The 27,793-nt window shown below is 36.3% G+C and overlaps 1 protein-coding gene across 10 annotated transcripts in view; it reads left to right on the forward strand.

Moving 5' to 3' along the window:
- The window catches only part of VPS13B (vacuolar protein sorting 13 homolog B), an 831,417-nt gene that overhangs the window by 703,921 nt on the left and 99,703 nt on the right, over window positions 1-27,793 (forward strand). For all 10 annotated transcript variants that reach the window (XM_032610621.1, XM_032610615.1, XM_032610620.1 and 7 more), the window contains one exon: window positions 19,820-20,016. In XM_032610621.1, coding sequence (XP_032466512.1) covers window positions 19,820-20,016 — 197 coding nt within the window. The remainder of the gene's footprint in view (window positions 1-19,819; window positions 20,017-27,793) is intronic.

Genomic DNA, 27,793 nt, shown 5'->3' on the forward strand with positions numbered 1-27,793 from the left:
ATTGTAGGCTTGGCTCCATCTACAATAGATATACAACCCTACATTTTTTTCCCAAGCAATACCTTGATCTCTTTAAAATTTATATACTATGTTGGAAACCTCCACTTGACACTTTATCATCAAGTGTAAAGTAGACCTTCATAATACCATCTTATTAATATAGCCAACATAGACCAATAAAATAACCACATCACTAAAGCCGATGCTGTCATCTAGTGGTAGGGTAAAGAACCTTAGTTGATGGGGCAATTTTTCAAGTATGTATTGCATATGCTGAAATTTATCATTTGATAGTATCTATTGGTGATGGCATTTTTTAAATTAAGGTATAATTGACAGATAATATTATATTAGTTTCAGGTATACAACATAATGATTCAATATTTATATAGATTGCAAAATGATCCCCACAATGTCTGGTCAACATCCATCACCATACATAGTTATGAAAATTTTTTTTTCTTGTGCTGAGAACTTTTAAGATCTGCTCTCTTAGCAATTTTCAAACATACAGAACTTTTAAGATCTGCTCTCTTAGCAATTTTCAAACATACAGTACAATTTTCAAACGATACAGTTACAATTTCAAACATAGTAACTATAGTTGCTATGCTGTATGTTACATCCATGTGGCTGATTTCTTTCACAACTGGAAGTTTATACCTTTTGACCCCTTCACCCATTTTGCCCTCCCCACCCTCTGCCTCTGGCAGCCACCAGTCTGTTCTCTGTATCTATGAACTGGGTTTTGTTTTTTGGATTTTGGCTATTTTAGATTCCACATATGAGTGAGATTATACAGTATTTATATTTCTCTGTCTGATTTATTTCACTTAGTATAATGCCTACCAGGTACATCCATGTTATCACAAATGGCAAGGTTTCATTCTTTTGTATGGCTGAATAGTATTTAATTGTGTGTATGTACCACATTTTCTTTATCTGTTCCTCTATTGGTGGACACTTAGGTTGTTTCCATTTCTTGGCTATTGTAAATAATGTTGCAATGAACATGGGGGTGCATATATCTTTTTGACTTAGTCTTTTCATTTTCTTCAGGTAAGATACTCAGAAGTGGAATTGCTGGATCATATAGTAGTTCTATTTTTAATTTTTTGAGAAACCTCCATACGGTTTTCCGTAGTGGCTGAACCAGTTTACATTCGCATCAGCAGTACACAGGGGTTCTCTTTTCTCACCAACACTTGTTATTTCTTATCTTTTTTATAATCGCCAATCTAACAAAGATGTGAGGTGATATCTCATTGTGGTCTTGATTTGCATTTCCCTGACAATTAGTGATGTTGAGCATCTTTTTATGTACCTGTTGGCCATCTGTGTGCCTTTTTTGGAAAAAATGTCTACTTAGATCTTCTGCCCATTTTTTAATCAGATTTTTTTTTTGCTATTGAGTTGTATGAGTTCTTTATATATTTTGGGTATTAACCTCTTATCAGATATATGATTGGTAAATATTTTCTCTGATGATGGCACTTTTTTTAGCTCTCTTTTATCCCCCCTTTTCCTTTTTATTTTCCTTTTTTGATTCAGTGCAAATGTGGCCTTTTCTGAGATGTGCATGGTTTCATCACAATTATTTGTTATACAAGCTCTGCCTTCTAAAACGATTCTTAAATCAGTTTTGAAGGAAGTTTCAAGCAATTTTTAAATTTGTCCTTGATTGAAATGCTTATTATATTATTCCTAACAAAGACTTCTATCATCGCATCAATTTTAATTGAGGAAAAAAATCTAATGATTCCCTTTGAAAAACATTCTAAGTTTCTGTCATGAAAAATTTACATATACGAAAGTGAAGAGTTTAGTATAATAAACTCTGTGTGTCTCTCACACACCATTAGTAATTATCAATGTCCTGTTGTCCTTGTTACATCTATTCCTCTCACCACTTTTTGTTGATCCTGTTATTGTTTTTCCTGGAGTATTTTAAAGGAAGTCCCAGCCATCATATTATTTTTACCCATTAATAGTTCAGTAAGCATTGCTAACAGGTAAATATTTTTAAACATAACCTAAGTATCTTTATCACAGCCAACAAAATGAACAATAATTCCTTAGTAACATATAATAGTCTATATTTAATTCTTCCTATTGTCTCAAAACTATTTTTTTTGAGTTGGTTTGTTTGAATCAGCAGCCCAATGAGGTCCATACATTGCATTTGATTGATATGGTTCTTATCTCTCTTTTAATCTATAATAGTTGCCCCTCTCTTTTTTCTCCCCTGTGTCATTTATTTGGTGAAGGAATTGAATCATTTGACCTCTAGAACTTCCTATATTCTGGCTCACTTTATCCTTATAATATTGTTTAACATTTTCCTCTATCCCCCATATTTTTTGTAATCTAGTAAGTAGTTGTTGTGGAAGCTTGATTAGATTTTATTGGCATTTTGTTTTCTTGTAAATAATGCTTCCCAAGTGACACAGTATTCTTCCTATTGCATCACAATGGGAAGCACATGACATCTGCTTATTATACTTTTAGCAATGTTAAAATTGATCGGGTCATCATCCATCATCATCAACCTTTTACACATTGGTTTTAGCATCCATTGATATGTACCACAGTTGGTCAGCAATTTCCTCAACCCACAGAAATTAAATCCAATGATTCATTCTTCACTAAGAGGGAAGAGGCAACTTGCGTTTATTGAGCAATTTCTATGTGCCAGAAATTTTGCTTGGCAGTTTACCTACATCCTTTCATTTGCCCTTCCCAAAATCTTGTGCATTCTGTATCATCATTGTAGTTTAATAGGTAAAGAAACTGAAAATAGAGAGGTCATATAGCTAGAAGGTGACCCAGTTATGCTGGTTTTAGGAGTTGTTTTTACAGAAAATTAACCTAGAAAGTATTAATTCTTATTTGTATGAAGAAGTAGATAAGATAGTTTAAATATAAAGACCAAACTGAATGAGAATGAAAACATCTAAAGCATTTGTATTACTATCAATAAAGTGATGTCAGTGTCATATAAGCTAGGTACCTCCCTTGCCCCAATTACACACCATTGGAGTCCAGCAAATAATTTATTTCAGTCTTAAATATCCCTTTAATGAACTAAAAATGTAAGCTGTATGGTAGTTCATTTTACAGAAAGCCATGATGTCTGCCAAGTAATAATTTTATAAAATGAAAACTATATCATAAAGCATTTTCTAATTCTGAGGCATGCTAAACAATGCAGTGTTGATGAGAGAAATCTTGAAATTTCTTCTTCAAGTGTTTAAACATCATTTGTCTCCATGGTTTGGAATTAGTCTTGTCCAGAGCAAGTTGATGTCTGTATGACCTCCCAAAGTCCTTTCTAGTCCTGTGATTCTCACACTAATGAATTTAAACAGAAAAGGATTATTGGGCCAAAACTCGGAGTATCTTCAGAGCCAGAATGTAGGAAAAGTTACAAAATACAGATGTCTGTCAGGGATGAGGTCCAAAGGGAGAAAGAAGCAGGCCAGGAGTTAGAAATAGATATGTTGTTGTACCGAAAAAAAAAGTTTTGAACTTGGCCTTTAGCCAAAAGAATTTTTTTTTTAATACTTAGATCAAACTTTTAAGCCATAATATTCAGTTGAGGTACAATAAAGTCTTGGGGTTGAGGATATGTAGTTGGAAAAAAAAATTATAGTTCATTACATTCAAGGAAATGCAGACCAGCTCTCAGTTCCTCAGACCTGTGCCAGATTATATGTTTTAGAGAATCAATAATCCTGTATTTTTCATTCAGGAGTAAAATCATTCTGATGCTCTTTGGAATTTTCAGTATTTACATATCAAGAATTACAAATGAAAATCAGAATATTGTTTAATTATGTAAGATATGACAGAAATGTTTTTACTTTTTAACCCTGAAAGTAAGCCATTCTTTTTTTTATGGAAACATCTCTAAAATTAGTACCATTTATTTTAATTGCTTACTAAATTTTTAAGAAGTGGTTGTATTTGGGAATGTAAAAGAATTTGTTCTTTGTGGTTTTTTAAAGTGACATGTTCCAAGAATACTTTTTTCCCTTGGGCAACAGGGTCAGAGGAAGAGGATCAAGTAGGGAACACCCATGAAGGTGCCGGGTCATTCTGTGTGAATATTAAAAACTGATCTATGGGCACAGCTTGTTGTTGGGTTGTTGTTGTTTTTTTAATCCTGTCCATACTATTTATTAGTTTTCTGTTTTACTTTTTTTTTTGCATGCATGCATCTCGAGAGAAAAATGTGTCCTGTAAGGTCTGTGATGTACCCCTAAAACAGCAAATTAGGTGTCTGTGGCTTTTATTCTAGTCTATGATATGTTATGAATGTAACTAAATTGTCTAAAAAGCATTCCCAAAGCTCATCTTTTCCACATTACATTCTTTCTACATGATGATTCGCTTAACAGGACATAGGTCACCACCAAATAATGGTGGTCAGTACAGCCAGAAATTCTATCTGCAGATTTATGAAGAAAGAGCCAGTCATTCCAGCCCAGGAAATTTGCCTCTCTGTAGATTTTCTGAGATGATTTTGCAAGACTTAGAAAATTATAGGTATCTGTGAGAGCCTTCTTTGTTCCCTTAGCCACCTGAAACCTGAAAACACACCAACTGAACAGAGCTGTGGTTTGATATGTTCAGTTGGTATGTAAATAGACATATTTTCTAACACCCCGTGGCTGTTCTTAATGGTAAATCAGGAAAGTATAAGGTTAAGAGTGATTGGCACTAAACTACTATAAGTCATTATTTCAGGCAAATTTGACATGACATATAATAGGAAAAGAATCACAATCAGTGTCAAAGGCATTCATGTTTCCTTGTAAGGGTATAAATCATCAGTGAGCCTGACTGCTTTTCTTTTGCATTTCACTTTGGGACTGCAGTGTTGAGGTGGCCATTTGCGAGTATGATTGTCCTAGGAAACTATACAGTTTACTCATGTTTGCTTTATCAGATTTGAACATATATTTGAAATTCCAAGTAGTTTTGTGTGTTGTGAACAAAATTTAATTATATAACAGATGATAAAAAATTAATGCTTGCTGATTTTCAAGTTTATAGTCTAAATTTTATCCATTTTTTAAAAAACTGGCAGGTAATTTGTGCCAATTACCTGTCATTTCTTGTCAATTGGATTTTACGTATATTTGAAATATAACAGTTCACATTTTGTTTAATGGTATGTGTTTTGTATTCAGTCATAATATTTCCAAGGTAGGGAAGACTTTGAGTTGAATCCTGAAAAGATGAAACACATCTTGTACATGTGTGAATTGATGTTATTTTTATATTTATATAGTGTTTATTTCTTGACCTTTTATATGTTGTTCATTTCTTGACCTCCAGGGGGCCTTCCCTGATATCCTCCATCTCCACCCAAGCTGGGGAAGTTGCCCTTCTTTAGGACACCCTGGGCCTATTTATATTACTGATTCCTTCCTTCACTTTGGGCTTCTTGAGGGCAGGGTTTATAAGATGTTTATCTTTGCTCTCCAGTGCCTAACATAGTACTTAGTGGGTGTTGACTGTGACTGAGTGAAAGCTTAAAATGAAATAGAATAAGTTTAGCTTAATGCATTGAGACTGTCTCCTAAAGGTAATTGCCAAAGTAAGAGGCCCTGCCTGCATATTCATCTTCGTCTGGGCTTTACATACTGTTGTCATGATCAGTTTGGTGGATCTGTGAAGCCTCCTGAATGAACAGGCTGAAGACAAGGATACCCTTGTAATATTTCTGGTAAAAGGATTAAACAAAGAGAATAGCAGCTAGGATTATAGCTCATTCAGCACAGGAGAGTCAGAGAGTTACAAAGGTACACAAGCTGGAGTTCCATACGCACAGATATACACAGATAACTATGAGATAAGATTGTATTACTAAGTGCCCAGTAAGAAGAGTTTAAGCTATATGTGTTTGGGGAGTTCAGAAGAGAAATCACTTCTAATTTTGATTATTAGAGAAGGCTTTTTGGTTTGTTTGTTTTTCTAGAAGGAGATGAAGAGAATAGGTTTGAAAGATGGATGAGATTTCAAGAAGCACAGATGGAGACAAACTGATGGCAGCTAAAAGCATATGTAGTGTAAAAGTAGGAGGTTAGTTTGGAGAGACAGGAAAGGGCCAGAATTGGGGCATAATTCCTTAGGAATGATAATGGAATTTGCACGGTTTCATTTTTACCACATTGAGATTTATTCCCCTAGCACACTTAATCCAGAATACCAGAAGTCAACCAAGGTTACTATTTTGAAAACTATACTGTACAGCCTGCCCTTTACTCAGGGGTTGATTATGCAGGCTTAGTTTTTTTAATTTTTCATACTTTTTCTTCTTTTTCCTTCCTGTTATCTGCCTACAAATAACTCTTCTTCCCATAGTACCTCCATCAGAGTTAAAATCACGAGTCACTATTGCCTACTTATTAGCAGTTCTGTATAAGATCTGGTGAAAAGACAGTGTGGAAAGATAAGCTCTCCCACTGATAAATAGTTAAACCACATTAATTTGGACTGTAAAGACAGGTTCAAATTTACCAGAAAAGTATGGAGTAATTGTGTGAAAACACATTTTTCTTAAACACACTTTAAATCATTTCTGGCAATATCAGGTACTTAACTATTTATGTATTACTTGTTAGTAAGTTCCATGAAGTCACGAACCGTGTCTGTCTCCCTTGCTGACCATTGTATCCCTAGCTTGCCCTTGACATAGAAACAATAAATATTTGGTAAATAAATTAAAAATACTTGATAGGCTAATTAATCTCACTTTTACACATACATTTATACATGTGTGTGATGTATGTGGTACATATAAAACTATATACTAAATAGAGTATAGATATTGTCAAAAATTGTGAAGGGTTTGAGCTTTACCCCATTCGCAAGTTAACAACTTAGCCTGCCAGAGTCTCATGGATGCTGAAGAAAATATGGGAGCGCTGGATCAGCGGTGAAGGATATTTTATTACCTACAACAGTGTGTCTGCATATGTGCCAGTTCCCCAAGCCTCAGTTCCCTTAGGGTGACATGAAGAGAGCCAGGTGATGCTTAAACACATGGTGAGTTACATTAAAAGACAGGAACCCCAAACTCAGGGAACCTGAAATTTTTGAAATGGGGAGGAAACATGCCTGCCCTTTTCAGAGACAGAGAGACACTGTCTCTGTCTTCCATAGCTGTTTGCTATAGAAGTGAACTTGAAAAGGTAATCTGGAGCAAAGACAATGCCTTTTTCTAAGATATGTGGAAATGTGATAGACCTGTGGAAAAGTATCTCCCAAGAGACATATACTCTAAAGGGCCTCTGTGAGGGCAACACTTTTCATCTAATCAAGGAATCAGCAAATCACAGCCTGCAAGCCAAACCCAGCCCACCACCTGTTTTTGTAAATAAAATTTTATTGGCACACAGACATACTCATTTAGATATTACTTACATGCTGCAATAGGCAAAGTCAAGTAGTTGCAGCAGAGAGCATATAGCACGCGAAGCCTCCGGTATTTGCCATCATCTAGCCTTTACAGACAAAATTTGTTGACTGCTCAATCTAAACATTTAACTTTATGACAAGCCTTCATAAAATATTCCAAGCTTGCTTTTTTGTTCTAAAGTGTTTTCAGATTTTTTAAAGTTATTCTGTAATCCCAGTTGACTTCTTCCCAATTATTAAGGGTTACCCTGTCTGTACTATAGTTTTTTCTTATTACAAAGGGTTGTTAAGAGCAATTACCAGTGATTACTGTATTCTTAACTTTTTTAGTTTTAAAAACAATCTTATAGCAGATTATCACAAGACAAGTATTTGGTTTATGAGCATTGCTTATTTGTCAGGCTGCATGCTTTTGAACCTCTGCCACAATCAGGTAACTAAAATATGCAAGTCATTATAATAAAGTGAATGAGCTCCCTGGGTTCTAGAATCCTACAGTCCCAGGTCTGCAACTTACCATTGAGATCCTTAGCAAGTTGTTTAACCCTTCTTTATTTTCCTCATCTGTATAATGGATATGCTCTTACTAACTTAAAGAAATACCATTGAGATTGAATAAAACAATGAAAATCTTAGCACATAGTATGCACTTTAAAATATAAACTTTCTTCCTAAAATATAAAGCGAAAAAGCAAGTCCTATATTTATATATCACTTTAGAGTTTTAAGAGCTAGAGTAGTCTTATTCCGTCTGCTGAATTTTTTATGGATAAGAGTATTGAGGCTCATATTGGTTATGTGACTTCAAGTCAAGGTGACAAAACTAGTTTGCAACTAAATTTAGATTAGAATTAAGTTCCCCTGATTCCCAATTAGTGTTCCTTACAGCATACTATGTACATTTGACTATTCCATACAGATGAGTAAAATACCTGAACAGCTACAGCTGACACTAGAACACAGTAGTGAGTTTAGGGTTTGTGGCCTCATAAAAAGAAACCATAAAATAGTAAAGTTGCCCTTGCTCTAAGTTAGCTTTGACTCAGAAGTTCTTAATATATTTTTATTATTTGTCTTTATGGAAAATATCATCTTGAAAGATGTCATATTACACACCTGCATTTGCTTGAAACTTGGTAGCTTGATAAATTGATAAGATAACTGGGTCATATGTTAAGTTTTTTGAAAAAGCAACCCAAACATAGATCCTAATAAAAGAATGTTACACATTTCCTTTTAAAGGCTAAAAAAGCATTTCTCAGGACTCTTAAATTACCATATTCTGATACCAAGGGAAAATAAAACCTGGACTTAGAGTCTTGTTTGTACTTAGAAGGTTTTCCGGACAGGAAGGCAGTCTTGATGCAATGCAGTAAGCCACAATACCAGTGGGGCATTACAGGTGAAAAATCTGCAGCTGTACCCCTTCACCACAATGTATTACAACTGTACGCTGGAATATTTCCTGTACAGAAATAGGGTTTGGTTAACTTTGTTTCCCAAGAGTAGATCACATTAAAATGTTATAAAATCATGATTTCCTGCATTTTGAATACTTGTGGTTTCTCAACTGGTTCCAATATTTTAAGTTTTCTTTTTTTTTTGTATGACTGCTATTAGTTGAAGATGTATAGAAGCTTTTCTTTTCCTTCTTCAAAATCAACTAAAAAGCAGATACATGTAAAAACTGGTATTATAAGCTAAAAAATTTGAGATTATATACATATTTGTATTTTATGCCATTATTAAATGGTAGGTTTATACTTTGAAATAGAAGCATAAAAAACTGACATGCTGCTATTAGAATACATTTTATTTTTAATTAACTATTGAAAAGTATCTCTACTCAGTTGCTTTTGTTTTGTGTGATGAATATGTTTCTCCTCTTATAAATAATTTTTTTTGTTTGTTCTTATAAATAATTGATTGTAAAAATGTTCTTCATGTTTAAAAGGACAGTCACTTAGGTCCAGTAATAATCATAAATAGAAACCACATCTGTATTTGCAGAGGCAAAGCTGGTTTTTTACCTTGTTAGGTTTTAATGTTTATATTGCTCTTTACGTATCTTAATTTCTATAGTAATACATAGATGTCCATTTATTCTAAGTTCTATAATAATATATAATAAATATATAATAAATTGTAAATAATATATAATAATTATCCTAGTTTATGTAATGATACAATGTATATATACATTGTCTCTTTCAGTCACCAATCAATCCACTATTTTATGCTCAGACCTCACATTCTATATTTTAACTATCCACTTACCTACTCTCTAGTCATCAATTAAAAACTCTTTATCTACCTCTAATTTTTCTAGTGCATTCCCCACTGGGGAATATATCTGGTCTTATCACCACTTTGACATTGTGATAAATGTAGTGTATCCTTTTACTTGCTTAATGAGATAAAATAACTTTCTGTTAACAAAATAAGGGTTTTACAACAATTAACGCTTTCAAAAGTTATCAACTAGGAATGTTCCAGTGTGAAAAACCCTTTTCCCACCCAAGGGTGTAGGTCAGAAAGAATTCGAAGAAATCGATACTTGAGGCAGTCGATAACAGAAAACTGTAAAGCTAAACAAAAGGCTCAAAAGGAAGAGCTGGGGAATGAGATGTCCACACAGACTTTGAAAAGTTCCAACAGATTCCTGGGAAACTAGGAGACTATGTACATGCATAAATCTGTGCACTTACCCCAAGCTCTGCACATGCTAAGAGTGACCTAAGAATGCCCTGTGCTCTCACCTCAGGCTGACCTTAAGGCTCTGCACAAGCAGGAAGGGAAGGCCAGGGGAGAGTTGAGGGCATGCCTTAACAGGCACATAGAGCCCCTCAGCAGAGACTGGGTATACTTGTTTCCAGGCCTTTAAGGAAATCTCTGTCTAATTATTAGCTGACCACTAAGCTCACCAAGTAGAGACTTCAGTGGCCACATATAAAGAAAACAGACTTTTTAGAATTAATTCATAAATGTTAGTAACAACAACAACAAAAAAAGGAGAACAAATATCAATGACAAGAAGCCCTGGGGAAGGGAGTCTGATTTCCACAGTTGCCATTATTTATTAATAATATAATAATAGTAATATAGTTAATATTTATTAATATAATAAAATTGTATATCATTTATAATGTCCACTTTCCAACAAAAAAGTATGTGCTCTGCAAAGAAACAAAGTCTGACCCATATACAGAGGAAAAAAGTAATCAGTAGTAACTGTCCCTAAGATGCCCAGATGTTGACCTCACTAGACAGACTTGAACTGTCTATTTTGAATATGTTCAAAAAAACCTAAAGAAAGCCTTGTCTAAAGGACTAAAGGGAAATATGAGAATGATGTCTCACCAAGTAGAGAGTATCAATAAAAAGATAGAAATTGTAAAGAAAAAGACATCCCAGTGTTGAAAAGTATAAAAAGTGAAATAAAAAATTTACTAGAGGGGCTCAATAGCAGATTTGAGCAGGCAGAAGAAAGAAGCAGTGAATTTAAAGATAGGTCAACTGAGATTATTGAGTGTTGAAAACAGAAAGATAAAAGAATGAAGACAAGTGACCAGAGCATTAGAGACTGTGGAATACCATCAAGTGTACCAATATGTGCATGAGGGGAGGCCTAGAAGGAAAGGAGAGAAAGGAGAATAAAGACTATTTGAAAAGCTAATGGCTGAACATTTCCAAAATTTAATTAAAAACATTAGTCTGCACATCCAGGAAGTTCAATGAACTCCATGTAGAAGAAACTCAAAGATTTCCATACCAAACAATCAACCTATCCAAAAAAAAAAAAAAAAAAAAAAAAAACCACACTGACTGCAACTAGAGAGAAGTGGCTCATCATATGTAAGGGGATACTCAGTAAGATTAACAGCTGATTTCTCATCAGCAACCATGGAGACCAGAGGCAGAGAGATAACATATTCAAAGTGCTGAAAGAAAGAAAAAGCAGCTAGAGAGAAAATAATTGCCAAATTAAGTAACTATAAATGACTGGGATTAATGGTAAGGGTCAAAATATATTCTGCATTCAGATTTCTTTCTATGAATCCACTTTAAAGAAACTGAAACTGGAAATTGTAAATGCTACATTATGGAGTCTATTTTTCTTCTTTTTTTTTTTTTTTTTTTTTTTTTTTTTTTTGTGGTACGCGGGCCTCTCGCTGTTTTGGCCTCTCCCGTTGTGGAGCACAGGCTCCGGACATGCAGGCTCAGCGGCCATGGCTCACAGGCCCAGCTGCTCCGCAGCATGTGGGATCTTCCCCGACCGGGGCACGAACCCGTGTCCCCTGCATCGGCAGGCGGACTCTCAACCACTGCACCACCGGGGAAGCCCTATTTTTCTTCTTTAATCGAAAGGTAATTAGTTTAAGGAGCGAAGGATTTATAGCCAAAAGGTCTGCCACTTACTAAATGTGTAACCTTGAACATATTACCTAACTTCTTTAAGCCACAGTTCACTTATCTGTAAAATGGGAATAATGTATTCCTCACTAAGATAATATACAAAAAAAAGTCTGTAAATTGTAAAAGGCTGTTCTTCTACCACAGCTTCCATCAGTATTTTTATTACTGCTACTACCAAAATCACGGATAATGATGGAAAAGCGAACTGTTTTACCCCTACTGTACTGACCTGTTAATTGGTGCCCTGAGAAATCTGGAAATGTAGTGGGAGGAGTGATAAAGATGGTATCCTCTGATGTAACCTAGCCTTAATAACTTACTACTGAATGGAATTTCCAGCTCTGTGCTCACTAAACAGCCCTACACAGTCAGCTAGACTCTCTATTTCTTCATAATATAGAGGAAAGGACAGTTGAATCAGATTGATAGAATGTATCACTTGCTAAATACTACCACCTCTTTATTATGTACGTGAATACAGGGAACACACTTCCTCTGTATCCTTTTCTTAGGTTGCTTGGTGGCACTGAGTGGGCAAAGGGGCAATGGCCCAGCTTTAGCAGTCCCTGGACAAAGAATTCAGACCTGTTTATCTATGAGCAGATGGGCAGTTGCAACCCTGCTAATAGTCTTGGCAGTACTATTAAATAATAAAAACAAATTAAGTGCCAAAATATTCTTTGTACCAAAAATATTTTTAAATGGCCAACACACATGCAAATCTTCCCAAATTAGCCATCAAATGGAAACAAATCTTGGAATCATATTTTAAATGCAAAAATACATGTGCTTTTACCAACTGGCAGATATACAACCTAAAATATATTCATATGCAGAGACCACATATGCTTAGAGTACAGTTTATTATATATGGCTGGCTAATTTTTTAGGTCCTGTCAAATAATGGATAGGAAAACAAAATGTAATAAAAATATATATAATCTTGACAGTCATTTGAAATGTACCATGTGTTACATGTGGAATGTTTTCCAGTGAAACCAATTTACTTGTTCCCACTTCCCATGACTCAGTACTAGATATTTAGGCTTTCTAAACTATTTTTGGCAACCAAACTTTCTTGGAATAGTCATCTTTCCTTCAAGTTATTCAGTGCAAGCATTAATAATAAATCCTCAGTTATAGATATGTAACTAAAAATCATTCACATCATCTCCTTCAAACCTAAAAGCACAAAATAAAGTTATTTTAAATAGATCACACAAAATAGAGCCCAGATTTATTCCTGAGAAGAATTAATTGCCGCCATATGAATCACAATGTGGCTGCGTTAGATTTTGAGTTTAATTCCGTTACTGCTAGACCAGAGATTAGCTGGGCAGTGTCTACCTCTGACTGAAAGGCAAAGGAAGATGAGTGAGCTAATGAAAAGTTTGTTAAAAGTGGGTGTGATTGCAAAGTAATTTGAAAGGAGAGCTCAGTATATAGAACAAAACCTTTTTAGAATAGAAGGCTGTAAAAAAGATTATTTTTTCAGCATCTATCTTCATTCATAAATTTTAAAACTATTTATTGAGCATATACCATGTACCTGACTCTGTGCTATGAGTTTATTGGAGAAATAGCTGGAGTTCGTTAAGAATGCTTGTCAGAGAACACACGGAATGCAGCCAGGCCTCAGGAAGGAGCAGTAGGCTACTTTTAGAACCACAGCCATTGTCCCTACCCTCCTAAATGAGGTCTTAATTCCAACACACGCCTCGCTTCCCTCTTTTCTAGTCACTACCCAAACTGTAAGATTTAGCCCCTCTTGCCTAGATACTGATTTGTATCCCTTTTTCCTTCCCTTACCAAAACTCCTTTCTCCTCTACCTCCCAAACCTTTCCACTGAGCCCTCTGGAACACCTGTTCTGTGACTAGTGAACTTCCCTAAACCTCAGCCTCTTCTTCAAGAATTTCCTCTACCTCTTCACCTTAAATGAAATTCTGCTGTCCCCTGGGACTCTGTACACCACTGTAACCCGCCCTGTGGGTTTATTCTCCCACATCGTTTTTACCTCAGGGTCAGGAGATAAGGTGCTCTGCTGCTCACCTATGCCACTTGCCTGTACTCTTCTCCCCTCCTGTAAAGGCTTCCTGCTTTTTTGATACTCCTTCCATCCAATTATATCACCCTCACCCCTCTTCGTTGTTGCCATCTGCTATGTATTTGGTCGTCTGCCCTCATTCTCAGAAGTCTTCAGCCGGTGGCTTCCAGCCTTTTCTCTCACTGCCATCGACATCCATGTGAGAGAGCCCCAGCCAAGACCCCAGCTCCTCACTCTAGTGATCTCCTGCGCCACTCCGTCTAAGTGCCCACTGCCACACGCGAGCCCTGGAGCCTGTCAGCATCCCAAGCTGCTCCACCTCCTAAATCGGTCATTCCAGCATCCTGCTCTTAGCCACAGTCTGTCCATCTCTCCAGCCCGCTCATTCGGCAAGCCCCAGTACACTCATTCATTAAACCGTAGAGAAATCCGTAGTTCTCTGCTTTCTCCCTATCCATCAGCTTACTCTGTTTTCACATCCCCTTTCAACCATTTTACCTTCTTAATTCGCCATTTAAAACACCTTCTTGCAAATAAGTACCCTAAACTTCATTGTTCTCTCTCTTTCCGTTACACTCTCCTGACGAAAGGCTAAGTGGTTGAGTCTACAGGTATGTATCAACACAGTTAACTCCCTCTCCAACTCTCTAGAATAGCCAACTCCATACTCAAGATTTCCACTTGGATGGCTCACTGATGCCTCCAACTCAGCTTGTCTAAAAATGAACTTATGATCTCCCCTCTTCCACCTGACACCACAAACCTACTCCCCAATGGGACAAATCAAATCTTACCCATCCAAGTAAATGACATCAGCACCCATACAGTTGCTTGGGCCAGACACCTGGGGGTCATCCTTAACACCTCCCTCTCCTATATCTAATCAGTCAACAGATTTTTATTCCTCGAGAATCTCCCACATACCACTCCATTGCCACCAACCATACTATAAGCCATCTACATTTCTAGCACAGATCACTGTCCTAGCCTCCTAATTGTCTGTTCACATCCGTGCTTGCCCCATTCTCTTTTAATACATTCTCTACACAGTATCCAGAAACTTTTAAAAACATAAATTTGACTTTAAGCATTGCTTCTTTGCTTAAAACCCTTCAAAGATATCTCATTGACATTAAGATAAAGTCCAAAATCCTTATCATGGACTAAAATAATTTAGTTTTTATTATCTACATTTCACAAATGAGGGAACTGAGGCCCAGAGTCATTAAATAAGGTGCTCAAGGTCATAGAGCAGTGATTAAGGGTCAGGGCCAGGATTTTATCCCAAGTGAATGTAATACCAACAAGAGATTTTTTTTATGTTGGAGAAATTTTAAAAATAAAGATTATATGATTTATAAACCTGTGGCTCAATATATATTTCAGTGGACAGTTGACTAAAATTACCTTTAAAATACTAATTGTACTGAGTGTTGTTATCAGCTTTTCTTTTGAGGTTTTGAGGACAAAAATGTTCTTAACATGGGGGAAAGGATTAATATGTGACTTTTGCAAATGCACTTATAGACATACAATCTTAAACTTTTTAAACAGAAGTTTCATTTATTAATACCCCTTTATTAACCAAGGGAAATAGGGCATATAAAGGAAAATCCTGACAAACACGTAACACATATTTTATGATGTATTTCTATAGTAGTTCTCTATTGTTTTCTAAATTTTGAAAGGAGCCTGGAATGTTCCAATTGAAGTATGTAACCTCAGAACCAGCCTCCCACAAAGTTGTGAACTAAATAAAATTTTTCTTTGGCTTTCTTCCAAATCTCTCTTTTTGAACTTTCACAGTTTCTCTTTGCCTAAGCCCCAGTGTTGGTACAGTTTACTTTCATTGCCCTTAAACTACCTAATGGCTTCCCACAATGGTTCCCAGCTTGCATTGCCTTTTATTATGGATTTATTCCAACTGTCTCCTGTACATCAAAACTTGCTAGTACTTTTTTCTTAAGGCCTCACTCTGCTTTCCAGCGTGACGGCCAATTTTCATAAGCTATTATACATGAATTTTCTTTTAACTAATTATTTATTTTTGCCTGCGTTGGGTCTTCATTGCTGTGCATGGGTTTTCTCTAGTTGCAGGAGGCAGGGGCTACTCTTCGTTGTGGTGCGCGGGCTTTTCATTGCGGTGGCTTCTCTTGTTGTGGAACACAGGCTCTAGGCGTGCGGGCTTCAGTAGTTGTGGCGCACGGGCTCAGTAGTTGTGGTGCACGGGCTTAGTTCCGCGGCATGTGGGATCTTCCCAGACCAAGGCTCGAACCCTTGTCCCCTGCATTGGCAGGCGGATTCTTAACCACTGAGCCACTAGGGAAGTCCCTATTGTACATTAATTTTAATGGAAAACTTCTGGAGACAATACCAGAAACAAGTCTTTTTTTCACCCTATTTGCTGTGTAACCTCTCTACCAAGAAGATGATTTTTGAACTTTACATTCTGTTAATTTGTTACTAATTTTAAAAAAAGATAGGTATTTTAAATACGCTTTTCTAAACTCATTTGCCCTCTCCCATGAGATTCTTATGTGTCTCACCCCACTTCCCATATCTTATCCATTTCTACTTATGACTTTCTTAAGCTAAAGGACTGACTTACTGGCAGTCTAGAAAGGAGTTAGGCAAGGAGATATTCCTTTATCTCTCAAGTAATAGACAACATACAGGGAAATATTTTAATAGATATGCAGCAGAAAACCATATTGAACTCTGATTACAAGGTTCCTGAACATCCAGGCTCAAGGTTTATTATTTTCTTCCCACAGGTCCAACCCATTGTTAAGACATCTAACAAGCAGGACTCTTATTCACAACCTACCTGATTCTTTTAACAATACCCAAGCTTCAGAAGTGTTCTTTGAGCATGAGAAGGATAAATAATTAGCAACTAACATTTCTTAAGCTTTTATTATGTGGTATTAAATGGAAGGCTTTGTCTCTTTTAATCCTCACAACAATTCATGAGATAGTTCTGTTATTATCCCCTTTTTAGGGATATGAGTACTGATGTTAGAAAAATTAATTTACCCAAGAACTCATAGCTAATGGAACTAGAAATTGAATCCCATTAGGTATAACTCCAAAGTTTATGCTTTAATCTTCTATACTTCTTTGTGGAGAATTTTTAATGTGCCATAGATGGACTGACTCACCCAGGATATGTGTATTTGTTCATTCATGAATTATTCATTCATTCATTCAGCAACTTTTTTTGAACATTCAGTGTATACAGTTTGCCAGGCTCTGTGAAAATCCAAAGCTTAGCCAAATGGAAATCATTCCCTCAAGGAATGTGTCTACCAGCGAAAATGTCATGTATAGAAATAACTGTAACATGAGGTGTATAGTGATAAGAGCTATGAAACAGATTCCCATTTTTAAAAACTATTGGAGTTCAGAAAAGGGAAAGCATTTCTCCATCTGGGAGGTGAAAAGGCTCAAAGAAAGGTGGTATTTCATTTGGACCTTGATAGATGGGAAAGATTTAAACATTAGACAGTGAGAAACCAGGGATTCTACGGGTATTTGAGGCTGAGAGACAGTATAGGAACAAAGACCCAGAGAGGGGAAAGTTAGAAAAATGTATGTCATAGAAAGCAGAAGAGGGAGAATTTCAAGAAATGGTGGCTAAAAGTAGAATTTATGGATATGTCACTTGTCCTTATCACTAACCAAAACATATGCTCTGTTTCATCACCCTGTTAGCCTCTTATGCATATCCATTTTGTGCCCCTTTCTTCCATTTAGCACGTTGCCATACATGGATGCTCAAGTCCCCATTTAAGGAAAAGAAACTGTTATAGATGGAGGTAAAATTTATTCCCATTCAAAGATTTAGAATCACTTATTTAGGAAAGGAAGGTTAAGGAGAAATGTATTCATTCAGGAAGCTTTTATTAATATCCTGTTATGTTCCCAAAACTGTTTGATGCTAATATTTTTAAAAATAATATGCCATTTTTGCCTTAAGGATCACAGAGTCAACTAAAGGAGACAACCATGTAAATAAGGAATGGCGAAATGTAGTAACTTCTATGATAGAGGAGTAAGTTAGATATGCAAGTGACACAAGAGAGGCAGTGACCAGTTCTGAGAATGGTCATAATTAGGAAATGCTTCCAAAAGAGGAGACACATCTGAGCCCAGTCCTTTCTTTTTTTTTTTAAGACAAATGGGATCAACCCACATGTTCTATTTTGAAGCTTAATTTTTTTTAAGTTAATAATATATCTTGAGTGTCTTTTGTGTTAGTGTATATAGGTATTCCTTATTCATTTTAACGGTTGTACAGATTCCATTCTATAGATCTGCATGTTATATTTAATTCCATATTGATGGATATTTGTATTTTTCCAATTTCTTACTAATACAGTACTGAAGTAAACACACATACGTACACACACACACACTTGTATTGGAATATCTGTAAAACAAATTCTTAGATATATCCTTCCAAGCATTTAATAGATATTGCCAAATTATTCTTCAAAAATAATGGGTAGAAATGCTTTTCCCACACCTCTACAGAAATTGGAAATGTCAGTCTTTTCAAACTTCCAGATTAATAAATAAAAATACTACATTATTGCTTTAATTTGAACTTATGTAAGTATTAGTGAAGTTGAGTATCTTTGCATGTTTACTGGCTGGTTATATCTTTTCTTCTGTAAATTAATTGCCGTCAGAATCTGGGATTTTACCTTATGCAAGCTAATGTTTTATGGATACTGACAGAATATATTAGACTTTTGGGTCAGAAACGAAGAATATTATTGCTCGTGGCACAGCAAACAGTGTGTGCATCATGTTTGCATTGGTTTCTCTTGCCCCCAAGTTCCCACAAGGGCGATACAGAAGGGCCCCCAGGGGGATGCTCTGCACGCAGTAGATAAATGGCACAGCATGGAACATGGAGCTTGTCAAATCAACCTCTTTTAGAGCAAGTCTGCTCTTTGTCCTGGAAAGAAACTTTACCTCATCACTCAGAGATACTTTCTGCAAACAGAACCTGGGAAATGGTCCCTGTTAACAGCTTTCAGGGCCTTGCATCCTTTACATACCTAGCAAGAACATGCAGGGACGTTCAGGGCCTCTTGCAACAACTGCCTTTGCTTGTTTTTCTATATGCTTACTTAATCATTTTCTCATAGATTTGTAGGAGCTCTCTGCTCTCACAACAAGTGTTTGTAGATCTGTCATTGACTATTACCTGTTTTATCCTAACCTTGCTTTTTATTCATTCTGATGTTATCAGTTGTGAGGTTTGCTTGTTTGTTGTTTCTTTTACCATCCGCGGGTTTCACGCCATACACAGAAAAGGCTACCCTATTATGATAAAAATGTTAACTGATTTTTTCTCTTATGTTCTCAGTGTTTAGCCTTTAATATTTTGATCCTTTTGGAATTGACTTACATATAGGAATGATGTAGGGACCCACTTTGGTTTTACCAAATGGCTAACCAGTTCTTGCAACCTCATTTCCCGTCCTTCCCATACTTGTTTGAAATGGTACCTTCATCACATACTAAAATTGATCTGTACTTACATATTATTATTTTTTTCTTCTTCTAATCTATTTGTATGTTACTACTCCAACCTTATCTTTTAATTTTAATTAGTGTAGCTTTATAATAGACTTAGCATCTGGTAGAATTTGTTCTCCACTCTTTCTCCTTTATTTAAAAACTTTCTTGACTGTTTCCACATATTATTCTTGAATGAGTCTTTTGAAATAAAGTAGATAAACAGGATGAATATAACTATGAAAAGAAATCCTAAACTACTGTCCTTTACAACTGTATCCCCTTTTAAAAGTCTCATTAATGTTATAACTTTTATGAAGATTCAAGTTGCATGTCAACAGATACAGAAACATCATTTCTGTTTGCGTCTTCTAAAATCTTCTTTCTTTTAATATAGATTCCTTGTAGTTTGGAATACTGGGATGAACTCCAGAAGGTTTTTGTTGCATTTCGAGAATTTAGTCTGTCTGAAAGCAAAGTTTGTGAACTGCAGTTGCCAGATATCAATCTTGTGAATGACCAGAAGAAACTGGTATCCTCGGATCTTTGGAGAATTGTTTTGAACAGCAGCCAAAATGGAGCTGATGACCAAAGGTAACTCAGTGAACAAAGTGAAAAATGAAATAGTGGCATTATACTAGGAAACAATCATCAAGTCATCTTATCTAGTGTCCCCTCACTTAGCTATATCGCAGCTCTCTAACAGCTGCATCTGTCTGAACTACAGATGAGAACCAGGAAGCGAGATAGAAGCTGATGTTTCAAAGTCTGTGTACTAAAAATTCCTGTTACTGTGAGCTCTAAGAACCTGTTCCTTAAATATAAAAGGAAAAAAGAGCAAAAAACAAACTTCAAAAAAAACAAAAATCCAGTTATCCTGAGCTAAAAAGTATAGAGGAAAAGAGCCATACACACTTCAATAGACTCTTAATGACACAGTCATCAATATGTGTAAATGTTAACCCTGGGGCATTAAAAGAAACGTTAAGTAAATTGAATTGTCTCCTTCCTTTTGGAACTACTTCCTTCTTAAGGGTTTTTTTAAAAAACTTTAAAAGACCTCCAGACATTAGGAAAACTTGACTAACCAAAATAATTTATACTCAAGATTTCAGATAGCCAAAGTTTTATTCAGCTCTTGAGTCTATTTGACTATAATGTATCTCTAGAGCTGTAGACTTCAGGTATTCTGAATCGTGTCCCCAGAACTTCCTGTTCCACACCTCCTACAGGATATCTGGTGAGTGACAAAACAGGGCCAGATTGTCCCTATTTCCAGTATTTGCCTGCTTAATACATCCACTAACTTAGAGTAGAGAAAAAATGACTCCAGCAATTTATTCTTCAAGTGCTCCTTCTAGTTTACATATCCTTATTATGTCTTTCTGTTCATGCTCCCCTAAATGACAAGAAAAAGAAACTAAATCACCATCAATGGAACAGTTTTTTGGGTCATATGATATGTGTACTATGGGCCTGTGCCTATCTTGCTGCCCATCACTTTCAATGTCCTACCTTCTAATTCTCCTGACGAGTTTGCTCTAGCATTATCTTATTCTTTGTATATAATCCACCCCCCTTTTTTTCCCCCAAACAACATTTTGACACTAACAAAAAGAAAAAAACATCCACCGTTCCAACACCCTGTGATTGAACTGTTTTCTCTTTTTTGTTACCTTTATTTTTGCCCATCATTGTGTGCCTTTACAGGGTTATAATCATAGCACACCATTTTGTATTCTAATTCCTGTTTTATATTATAGATAGTTGTGAATGCTTTCTCTTTTTGTAATTAATAGTAATATATGTTCATTGAAGAACGTCTGGGAAATAAATAAAATAATACCACCCATCATCATATCACACCGAGATAACCTCTGTTCACATTAGTCCGTAGCATCACAGTCTTTTTCGTTGATTACTTTGTATGCTTAATAATAATATGTTTTTTACTTTATGATTTCTATTTCTAGGTCATTTGGGCTCTTTAAAAATAATTGCCTTCCCAGTATATTACCTAGTAATGTACGACTGGTGAAAATATATTAGAGGAGTGGGGTCTTGATTTTACCTGTATGAAATGCAGCAGTGAAAAGAACACCCATCCTGGGAGGAGTTAGCAGATGGATAGAAAGATTGCCTATTCTAAGCATAGGTTACCTAGTCAGAAACCAGGAAATCTCAGAAAACAGAGCCATGGGTAATGAATTTTTTTTAAATCGGAGTTTCATTATTAATATCAAGTTAGAAATCATTTCTTGATTCTAATTATCAAAGAATGCATTTTCATCATTGAAAGAAGCATTTTGGACAAGGTTAATTCCTCTGAATCTGAAACATTCATGAAAATCACTTTGTGGTAAGCTTAGCACTGCAGAAATGTGGAACCTTTAGGGAATGGAAATTTATGCAGACAGTCAAATTTAGGCAGTTTTTCACCAAGCTTTCGACATTGTAATCACAGATCTTTTGTCCTCACCTTGGATTTTTCAACTTGCCTAATATTTCACAATTGATCTTGCTTTAAATTGTTCGACATTAAGCATTTTTCAGGTAGAAATTGATATTAGTGAAATTAAATTTAAAGAGCTGGTTTAAAAATCAACATAATAAAACTCTATTAAGACATTTTTCAAAGAGAACAGTAAATAAATTTCATCCAATTTCTTGAAGGAAAGCATCAGTGCTTTGATGATATGTCGACATTTCACATAGTTAGATCCAGTATATTCTGTCATGAGAAATCTAAAACTGGATAAAAACCTGACACTTTTATGATTAGAGATTATCGTATCTTAAATAATATTTATGGTTTGAGAAGGATATGCATCAGACTGTTGTACATTACTGGAAGAAAGTTCGTAAGAATAAGTCCCATGAAGCTTAATCTAAAAAATAAAGCATCCTGCCCACAGTTGTCAAAAGTGCAACAGTGTAGGATATTTAGTGGTAATGGCATCACTGTGTGTATGCAAATAGAAGCACTATTTATTAGGGATTTTCAAATTAGCAGACCTGGGTTTAAGTCCTGGCTCCATCACCAACTAGCGGTTTGGCCCTGAGAAACTGATTTCTACGCTGAGGCCTTAAGGAATGGGTAGGAGCTAACCAGTCTGAGGGGTGGCAGGTAGCCTTCGGTACAAAGGACTGGAGACCAAAGATTCACTCTCTTAAACCTTGGTCTGTTTATCCCATACAGGCATATTATCTTTAATTCAACCCCCGTGTATCTGTAATAATTATTTTCCACTATCTTTAATTAATGGTTTGCTTGATCATATGAAAATGAATGATGGGTAGCTGTTGTTTTTTTCAAGGTAGCATTGGAAGGAGAGTAACTTAAGCTTAGTTTCCACAATAGTATTGAACTTTAGTAGAGTTTTCTTTCTATTTGTGGTGCACTGGACTGAAGCAAGAGATACAGCCTTTAAGCCCTGATCAGGGTATCCATTTCAGCTATTTATTTTTAATCTCAGCATGTATGTATTTGCCCACCCCCACTGCCCACTGCTGAAGCCTAAATAAACCCCTTTTCCCAGTAGGTCCTGACAAGAAACAGACAGCACACTCAGACTGGTTAACTGAGGAGAGTTTACTGTAAAGACTATTTACAAAAGTGTTGGCAAGGTGAAGGGATAGGACAGTACCCTGAGGCTAGAAACCATGGGGAACCATCCCACTCTTAGTCCTGAAAGAGCCAGGTAATAGAGCCGTTACCAAAACTAACCCAGAGTGGGTGGTTGTAGCTGTTTTTGGTGGAGGGACCAACAATGTGCAGAGACGTGGCTAAGAAGGAGCCAGGAGAATATGAGTCCTTCCGCCACTCTCTTCACACCTTCTGATCTCCCTTGGGCACCTTCCACTGGCCGAACTAAAAGACAAGCCAAGGACAAAGCAGCTTGTTGATACAGTCAGGGGCAGAGAAGAGGATGGGGAGGGGTAGAAAGTGGATTTAGAGAGCAAACAAGATAGCCAGCAAGCACACGCTGTATTTGGAATTTACAGTTTCTTACCTAGTGATGGGACCTAGGCGGAAAGATGAGAAATGGCTGGTGGGCCCAACTCTCAGGCTTTGGGCCACTCTACTAGGTTCCCTGAGTTTGGTATCAACCAGATGTCTTCTGATGGACCAGTACAACTTTCTGCTTTGTTTCCACCTCTTACCCTCACCCCAAATGGCTAACTCCAGAAGTATGTGACTATCTAAAGTCACAAGTTACAGGCAATTATTGTGTTACACAGTAATAGCTGTGAAGATCTTGATATATATGTCCAGTTAACTTTATGACAAATTGTTTGATGATAATGCTAAGCTGTTTACCTGTGCCGAGTCTTTGGTGGTTTTGTCCATATTACATGGTCACTTTCTCACAATGTTAAAAGGTGAGAGTAGATTGCTTACAAGGACTTTTTATCCCCACCCACAAAACGTTGGTTCATAGAAGGATGGCATCCTGGAAAAAGAAGTGTGTGGCTCTTTCTTCATGTGATGAAAATGGAAACTCTGTTGAGTTTTTTAGAGTGCAAAATAAAAAAAATAAGATTTTCTCCTTCTCCCTAAAGATCCTGTAAGTCGCTGTCCACTCATATTTAGTGATCTTTGAGACAGTGGTCCACAGCTTTTTGTGTATGTGAGGAAGAGATGCTTTTTATTTACCAAACCTTCATTCTTGTGTGTATAGCCAGTGCAGGAATCAGAGGAAGAGCGTTGTGATGGTAAAGTCCCTGGATCATTTCCTTTCTCCTCACTGGTTGAACTTTCTCCTACCAGACGGTCACTGTGGCCTCTAGATATTGTTTGCCTCCATTTGGCTACTTGGATCTGTACTTTTAGATGTACCTAAATTTGCTGGGTACCATTTTTTTTAACCTTTTGACTTTCATAAACCATTCAGACAACAATCTTGACGTTTGGAACTGCTTTGCCACCTTGTTACAAGGTATTGACAGTAGTTCCCTGTGCTTTACAGTAGGTCCTTGTTGCTTATCTATTTTAATTTTTTAAAATTTATTTATTTATTTTTGGCTGTGTTGGGTCTTCGTTGCTGCACATGGGCTTTCTGTAGTTGTGGCAAGTGGGGGCTACTCTTCGTTGCGGTGAATGGGCTTCTCATCGCGGTGGCTCCTCTTGTTGTAGAGCACGGGCTCTAGGCGCACGGACTTCAGTAGTTGCAGCACGCGGGCTCAGTAGTTGTGGCTCGCAGGCTCTAGAGCACAGGCTCAGTAGTTGCGGCGCACGGGCTTAGTTGCTCTGGCATGTGAGATCTTCCCGGACCAGGGCTCGAACCCATGTCCCCTAAATTGGCAGGCGGATTCTTAACCACTGCGCCACCAGGGAAGCCCTGCTTATCTATTTTATATGTAGTAGTTTGTATCTACTAATCCCAAACTCTTAATTTATCCCTTCCCCAGCCCATCCCCCACTATCCCTCTTGGTAACCGTAAGTTTGTTTTCTATTTCTGTGAGTCTATTTCTGTTTTGTAAATAAGTTCATTTATATCATTTTATTTTAGATTCCACATATAAGTGATATATGATTTGTCCTTGTCTGGCTGACTTACTTCACTTAATATGATAATCTCTAGCTACATCCATGTTGCTGCAAATGGCATTATTTCACTCATTTTTATGGCTGAGTAATATCCCATTGTGTATATATACTACATCTTCTTTATCCATTCATCTGTTGATGGAATTTTTTAAATAAAATGGAAACTATCAATGTGAAAAGGACAAATACTGTATAATTCCACTTATATGAGATACCAAGACTAGTCAAATTTATAAAGACAAAAGTAGAATGGTGATTGCCAGGAGATGAGGGAGAGGAAAATTGTTTAATGGGTATGGACTTTCAGTTTGGGAAGATGAAAAAATTCTGAAGATGGACGATGATGTTAGTTGCACAACAATGTGAATGTACTTAATGCCACTGAACTGTACACTTTTAACTGGTTAAAACAGTGAATTTTAAGTTATGTGTATTTTACCACAATTTAAAAAATATTTTCAGTAACCTCCCCCCCGCCATTTTATAGCTGTACTAGGTTACAACAGAGATGTATTTCTTATTTGCAGTTAGAGTTAAAACATTCCCCAAAAAAGACAGATCTAAGGTGTAGAGAGAACATGGTGTAGCAGGCACACACATCGTCCCTCGTCTTCTCTCCTCCATGCGGTGCTCTCCCAGGATGGACAGGACAGTGTTTTTGCAGTAGGCAGCGGAGAGTTTAGGTGAACCAATGTTGAGAAACAGTGCCACACTGGGATGAATGACAGTGTGATATTGTCAGATCCCTCTTGGGAGCTAAAGGTAATCACCAGCAACTGACATTAAACTAAGTAACCAGTACGGTACCCTGTTTGCCAACCAGGAAAAGAGGGATGAGATTTTTTTTTCTCTTATGGAGTGATAGACATTATGCTAAGCAGTTTCTATGTAGTACCTCCTTTAATACTCAAAAAGTAAGTCCAGTTACTGTACTTACTTTACAGATGAGAAAACACGTTTAGCTAGATGAAATAATTTGCCCATGATTACAGTGTAAGTGGAAGCAGTGCAAGCATTTTCATCTCGGTTTTCTTACCTCAGTCATTCTCTGCTTAATCTCTATGCTATATTATAAAACTCTTATTACCACAGAGGGATACAGAGAAAAGCCCAAGGCTTTACAATCAAGTCAGATCATTGTTGGATACCTGCAGAGCTATAGGGGTGACATCCAGGGGTGAATCTTTAAGGGTTATGCCTGGGTCCCCGCAGTGCCTGTGGATCAATCAAGATCTAAACTTACTAAAACACTCCTTGTTTAAAGGAATTGATACCCTTCTATGGGTCACCCAGGACAGTTAATAAGTCCCTTTGGCTATAATGAAGGTATGGATATGTAAAACTCCTGCCATACTTGCTACTCCTTAGAATATTTCCTCTATTCTAAAAATTTGAATTTCCATTAGGAACTTATTGATATTTGAACTAACTACTGAATCTTGAGTTCTATGTATTACTATTTGAAAGGTTTTGCTCCTTGGCGCCATCTTTACTTTTCCATTTCTGATTATTACACATCGCATGAATTATGTTTTTCCTTTTGATATCTGGATCAGATCGAAGTCCATTGTACTTAATTGAGGAAATGATATAAATGTAGTTGCTATAAGTGTCCCTAGCAGGGTCATTGTTCTCATCTTTATGACTGTTTAGCTCTATCATAGTTAGATATTTTTAATCCTTATGTAAAAGGTAAACATGCATATGCTACTTTTATAGTGTATAGTGATGATCAAATTAAGTTGAATATCAAAAAACTATAAATTTACTGATTCAAAATATAAAGCATTTCATGTGCATATACCATATTAATTTTGTGTTTAACACATTTTAATTTTGATATAACTCCAATTTGTAAATAAAACTCTTAACTTTTTAAATATAGATTAATCTAGTAACATTTTAGTCAGGATTTCAAGATGGAAAGAGTGCTGACCACTTGAATATATATGTTAGGAGTTACTGTATAGACCTAAAAATATGTTTTAACCATTGATTTGTACATTTAATTTAGGAAAAGTGAAAAATCAATCAATTTGTTATAAATAAAATTTTGACACGCACTTATTTGTGACGTCTTAGCAACCTTTTTCAACATGTTACAGAATTTGCTACTCTCAAGAGAGAGAAAAGTAAATCTTGGAAAATCTCGAGTGTCAAAAATTGCTGTTGACAGAGAAATTCTTCAGATAAACACCTCAAATTTTGTACTTACTGTTTTAAAACTGATCTCAAAGTACTCTCACCTGGATTTTTAATATTTTGACTAACGCTATACCCTATTTTTAACAACTTCTTAAAGTATTATAAGGGAGAGATTTCATATGTGTAAAACACACGTACAGGGCTTCCCTGGTGGCTCAGTGGTTGAGAGTCCACCTGCCAATGCAGGGGACGCGGGTTCGTGCCCCGGTCCGGGAAGATCCCACATGCCGTGGAGCTGCTGGGCCCATGAGCCATGGCCACTGAGCCTGCACATCCGGAGCCTGTGCTCTGCAACGGGAGAGGCCACAACAGTGAGAGACCCGTGTACCGCAAAAAAAAAAAAAAAAAAAAGTATCTTCTTTCTAAAACACACGTACAGCTAATACAGTTTGGTCTTTCTGAATAAATATGTTTTAATTTTACCTTGCCAATGAGATCTTTTTTTAACTTTAATTTTTTTAATTGAAGTATAGTTGATTTACCATGTTGTGTTAGTTTCTGATGTATAGCAAAGTGAGTCAGTTATAAAATGTATATATATATATATATATATATATATATATACATATATATATATACACACATACACACATATATATACATACACACATGTT

The sequence above is a fragment of the Phocoena sinus genome, chromosome 17 (assembly GCF_008692025.1).
Source record: "Phocoena sinus isolate mPhoSin1 chromosome 17, mPhoSin1.pri, whole genome shotgun sequence".
NCBI classification, from domain to species: Eukaryota; Metazoa; Chordata; class Mammalia; order Artiodactyla; family Phocoenidae; genus Phocoena; species Phocoena sinus.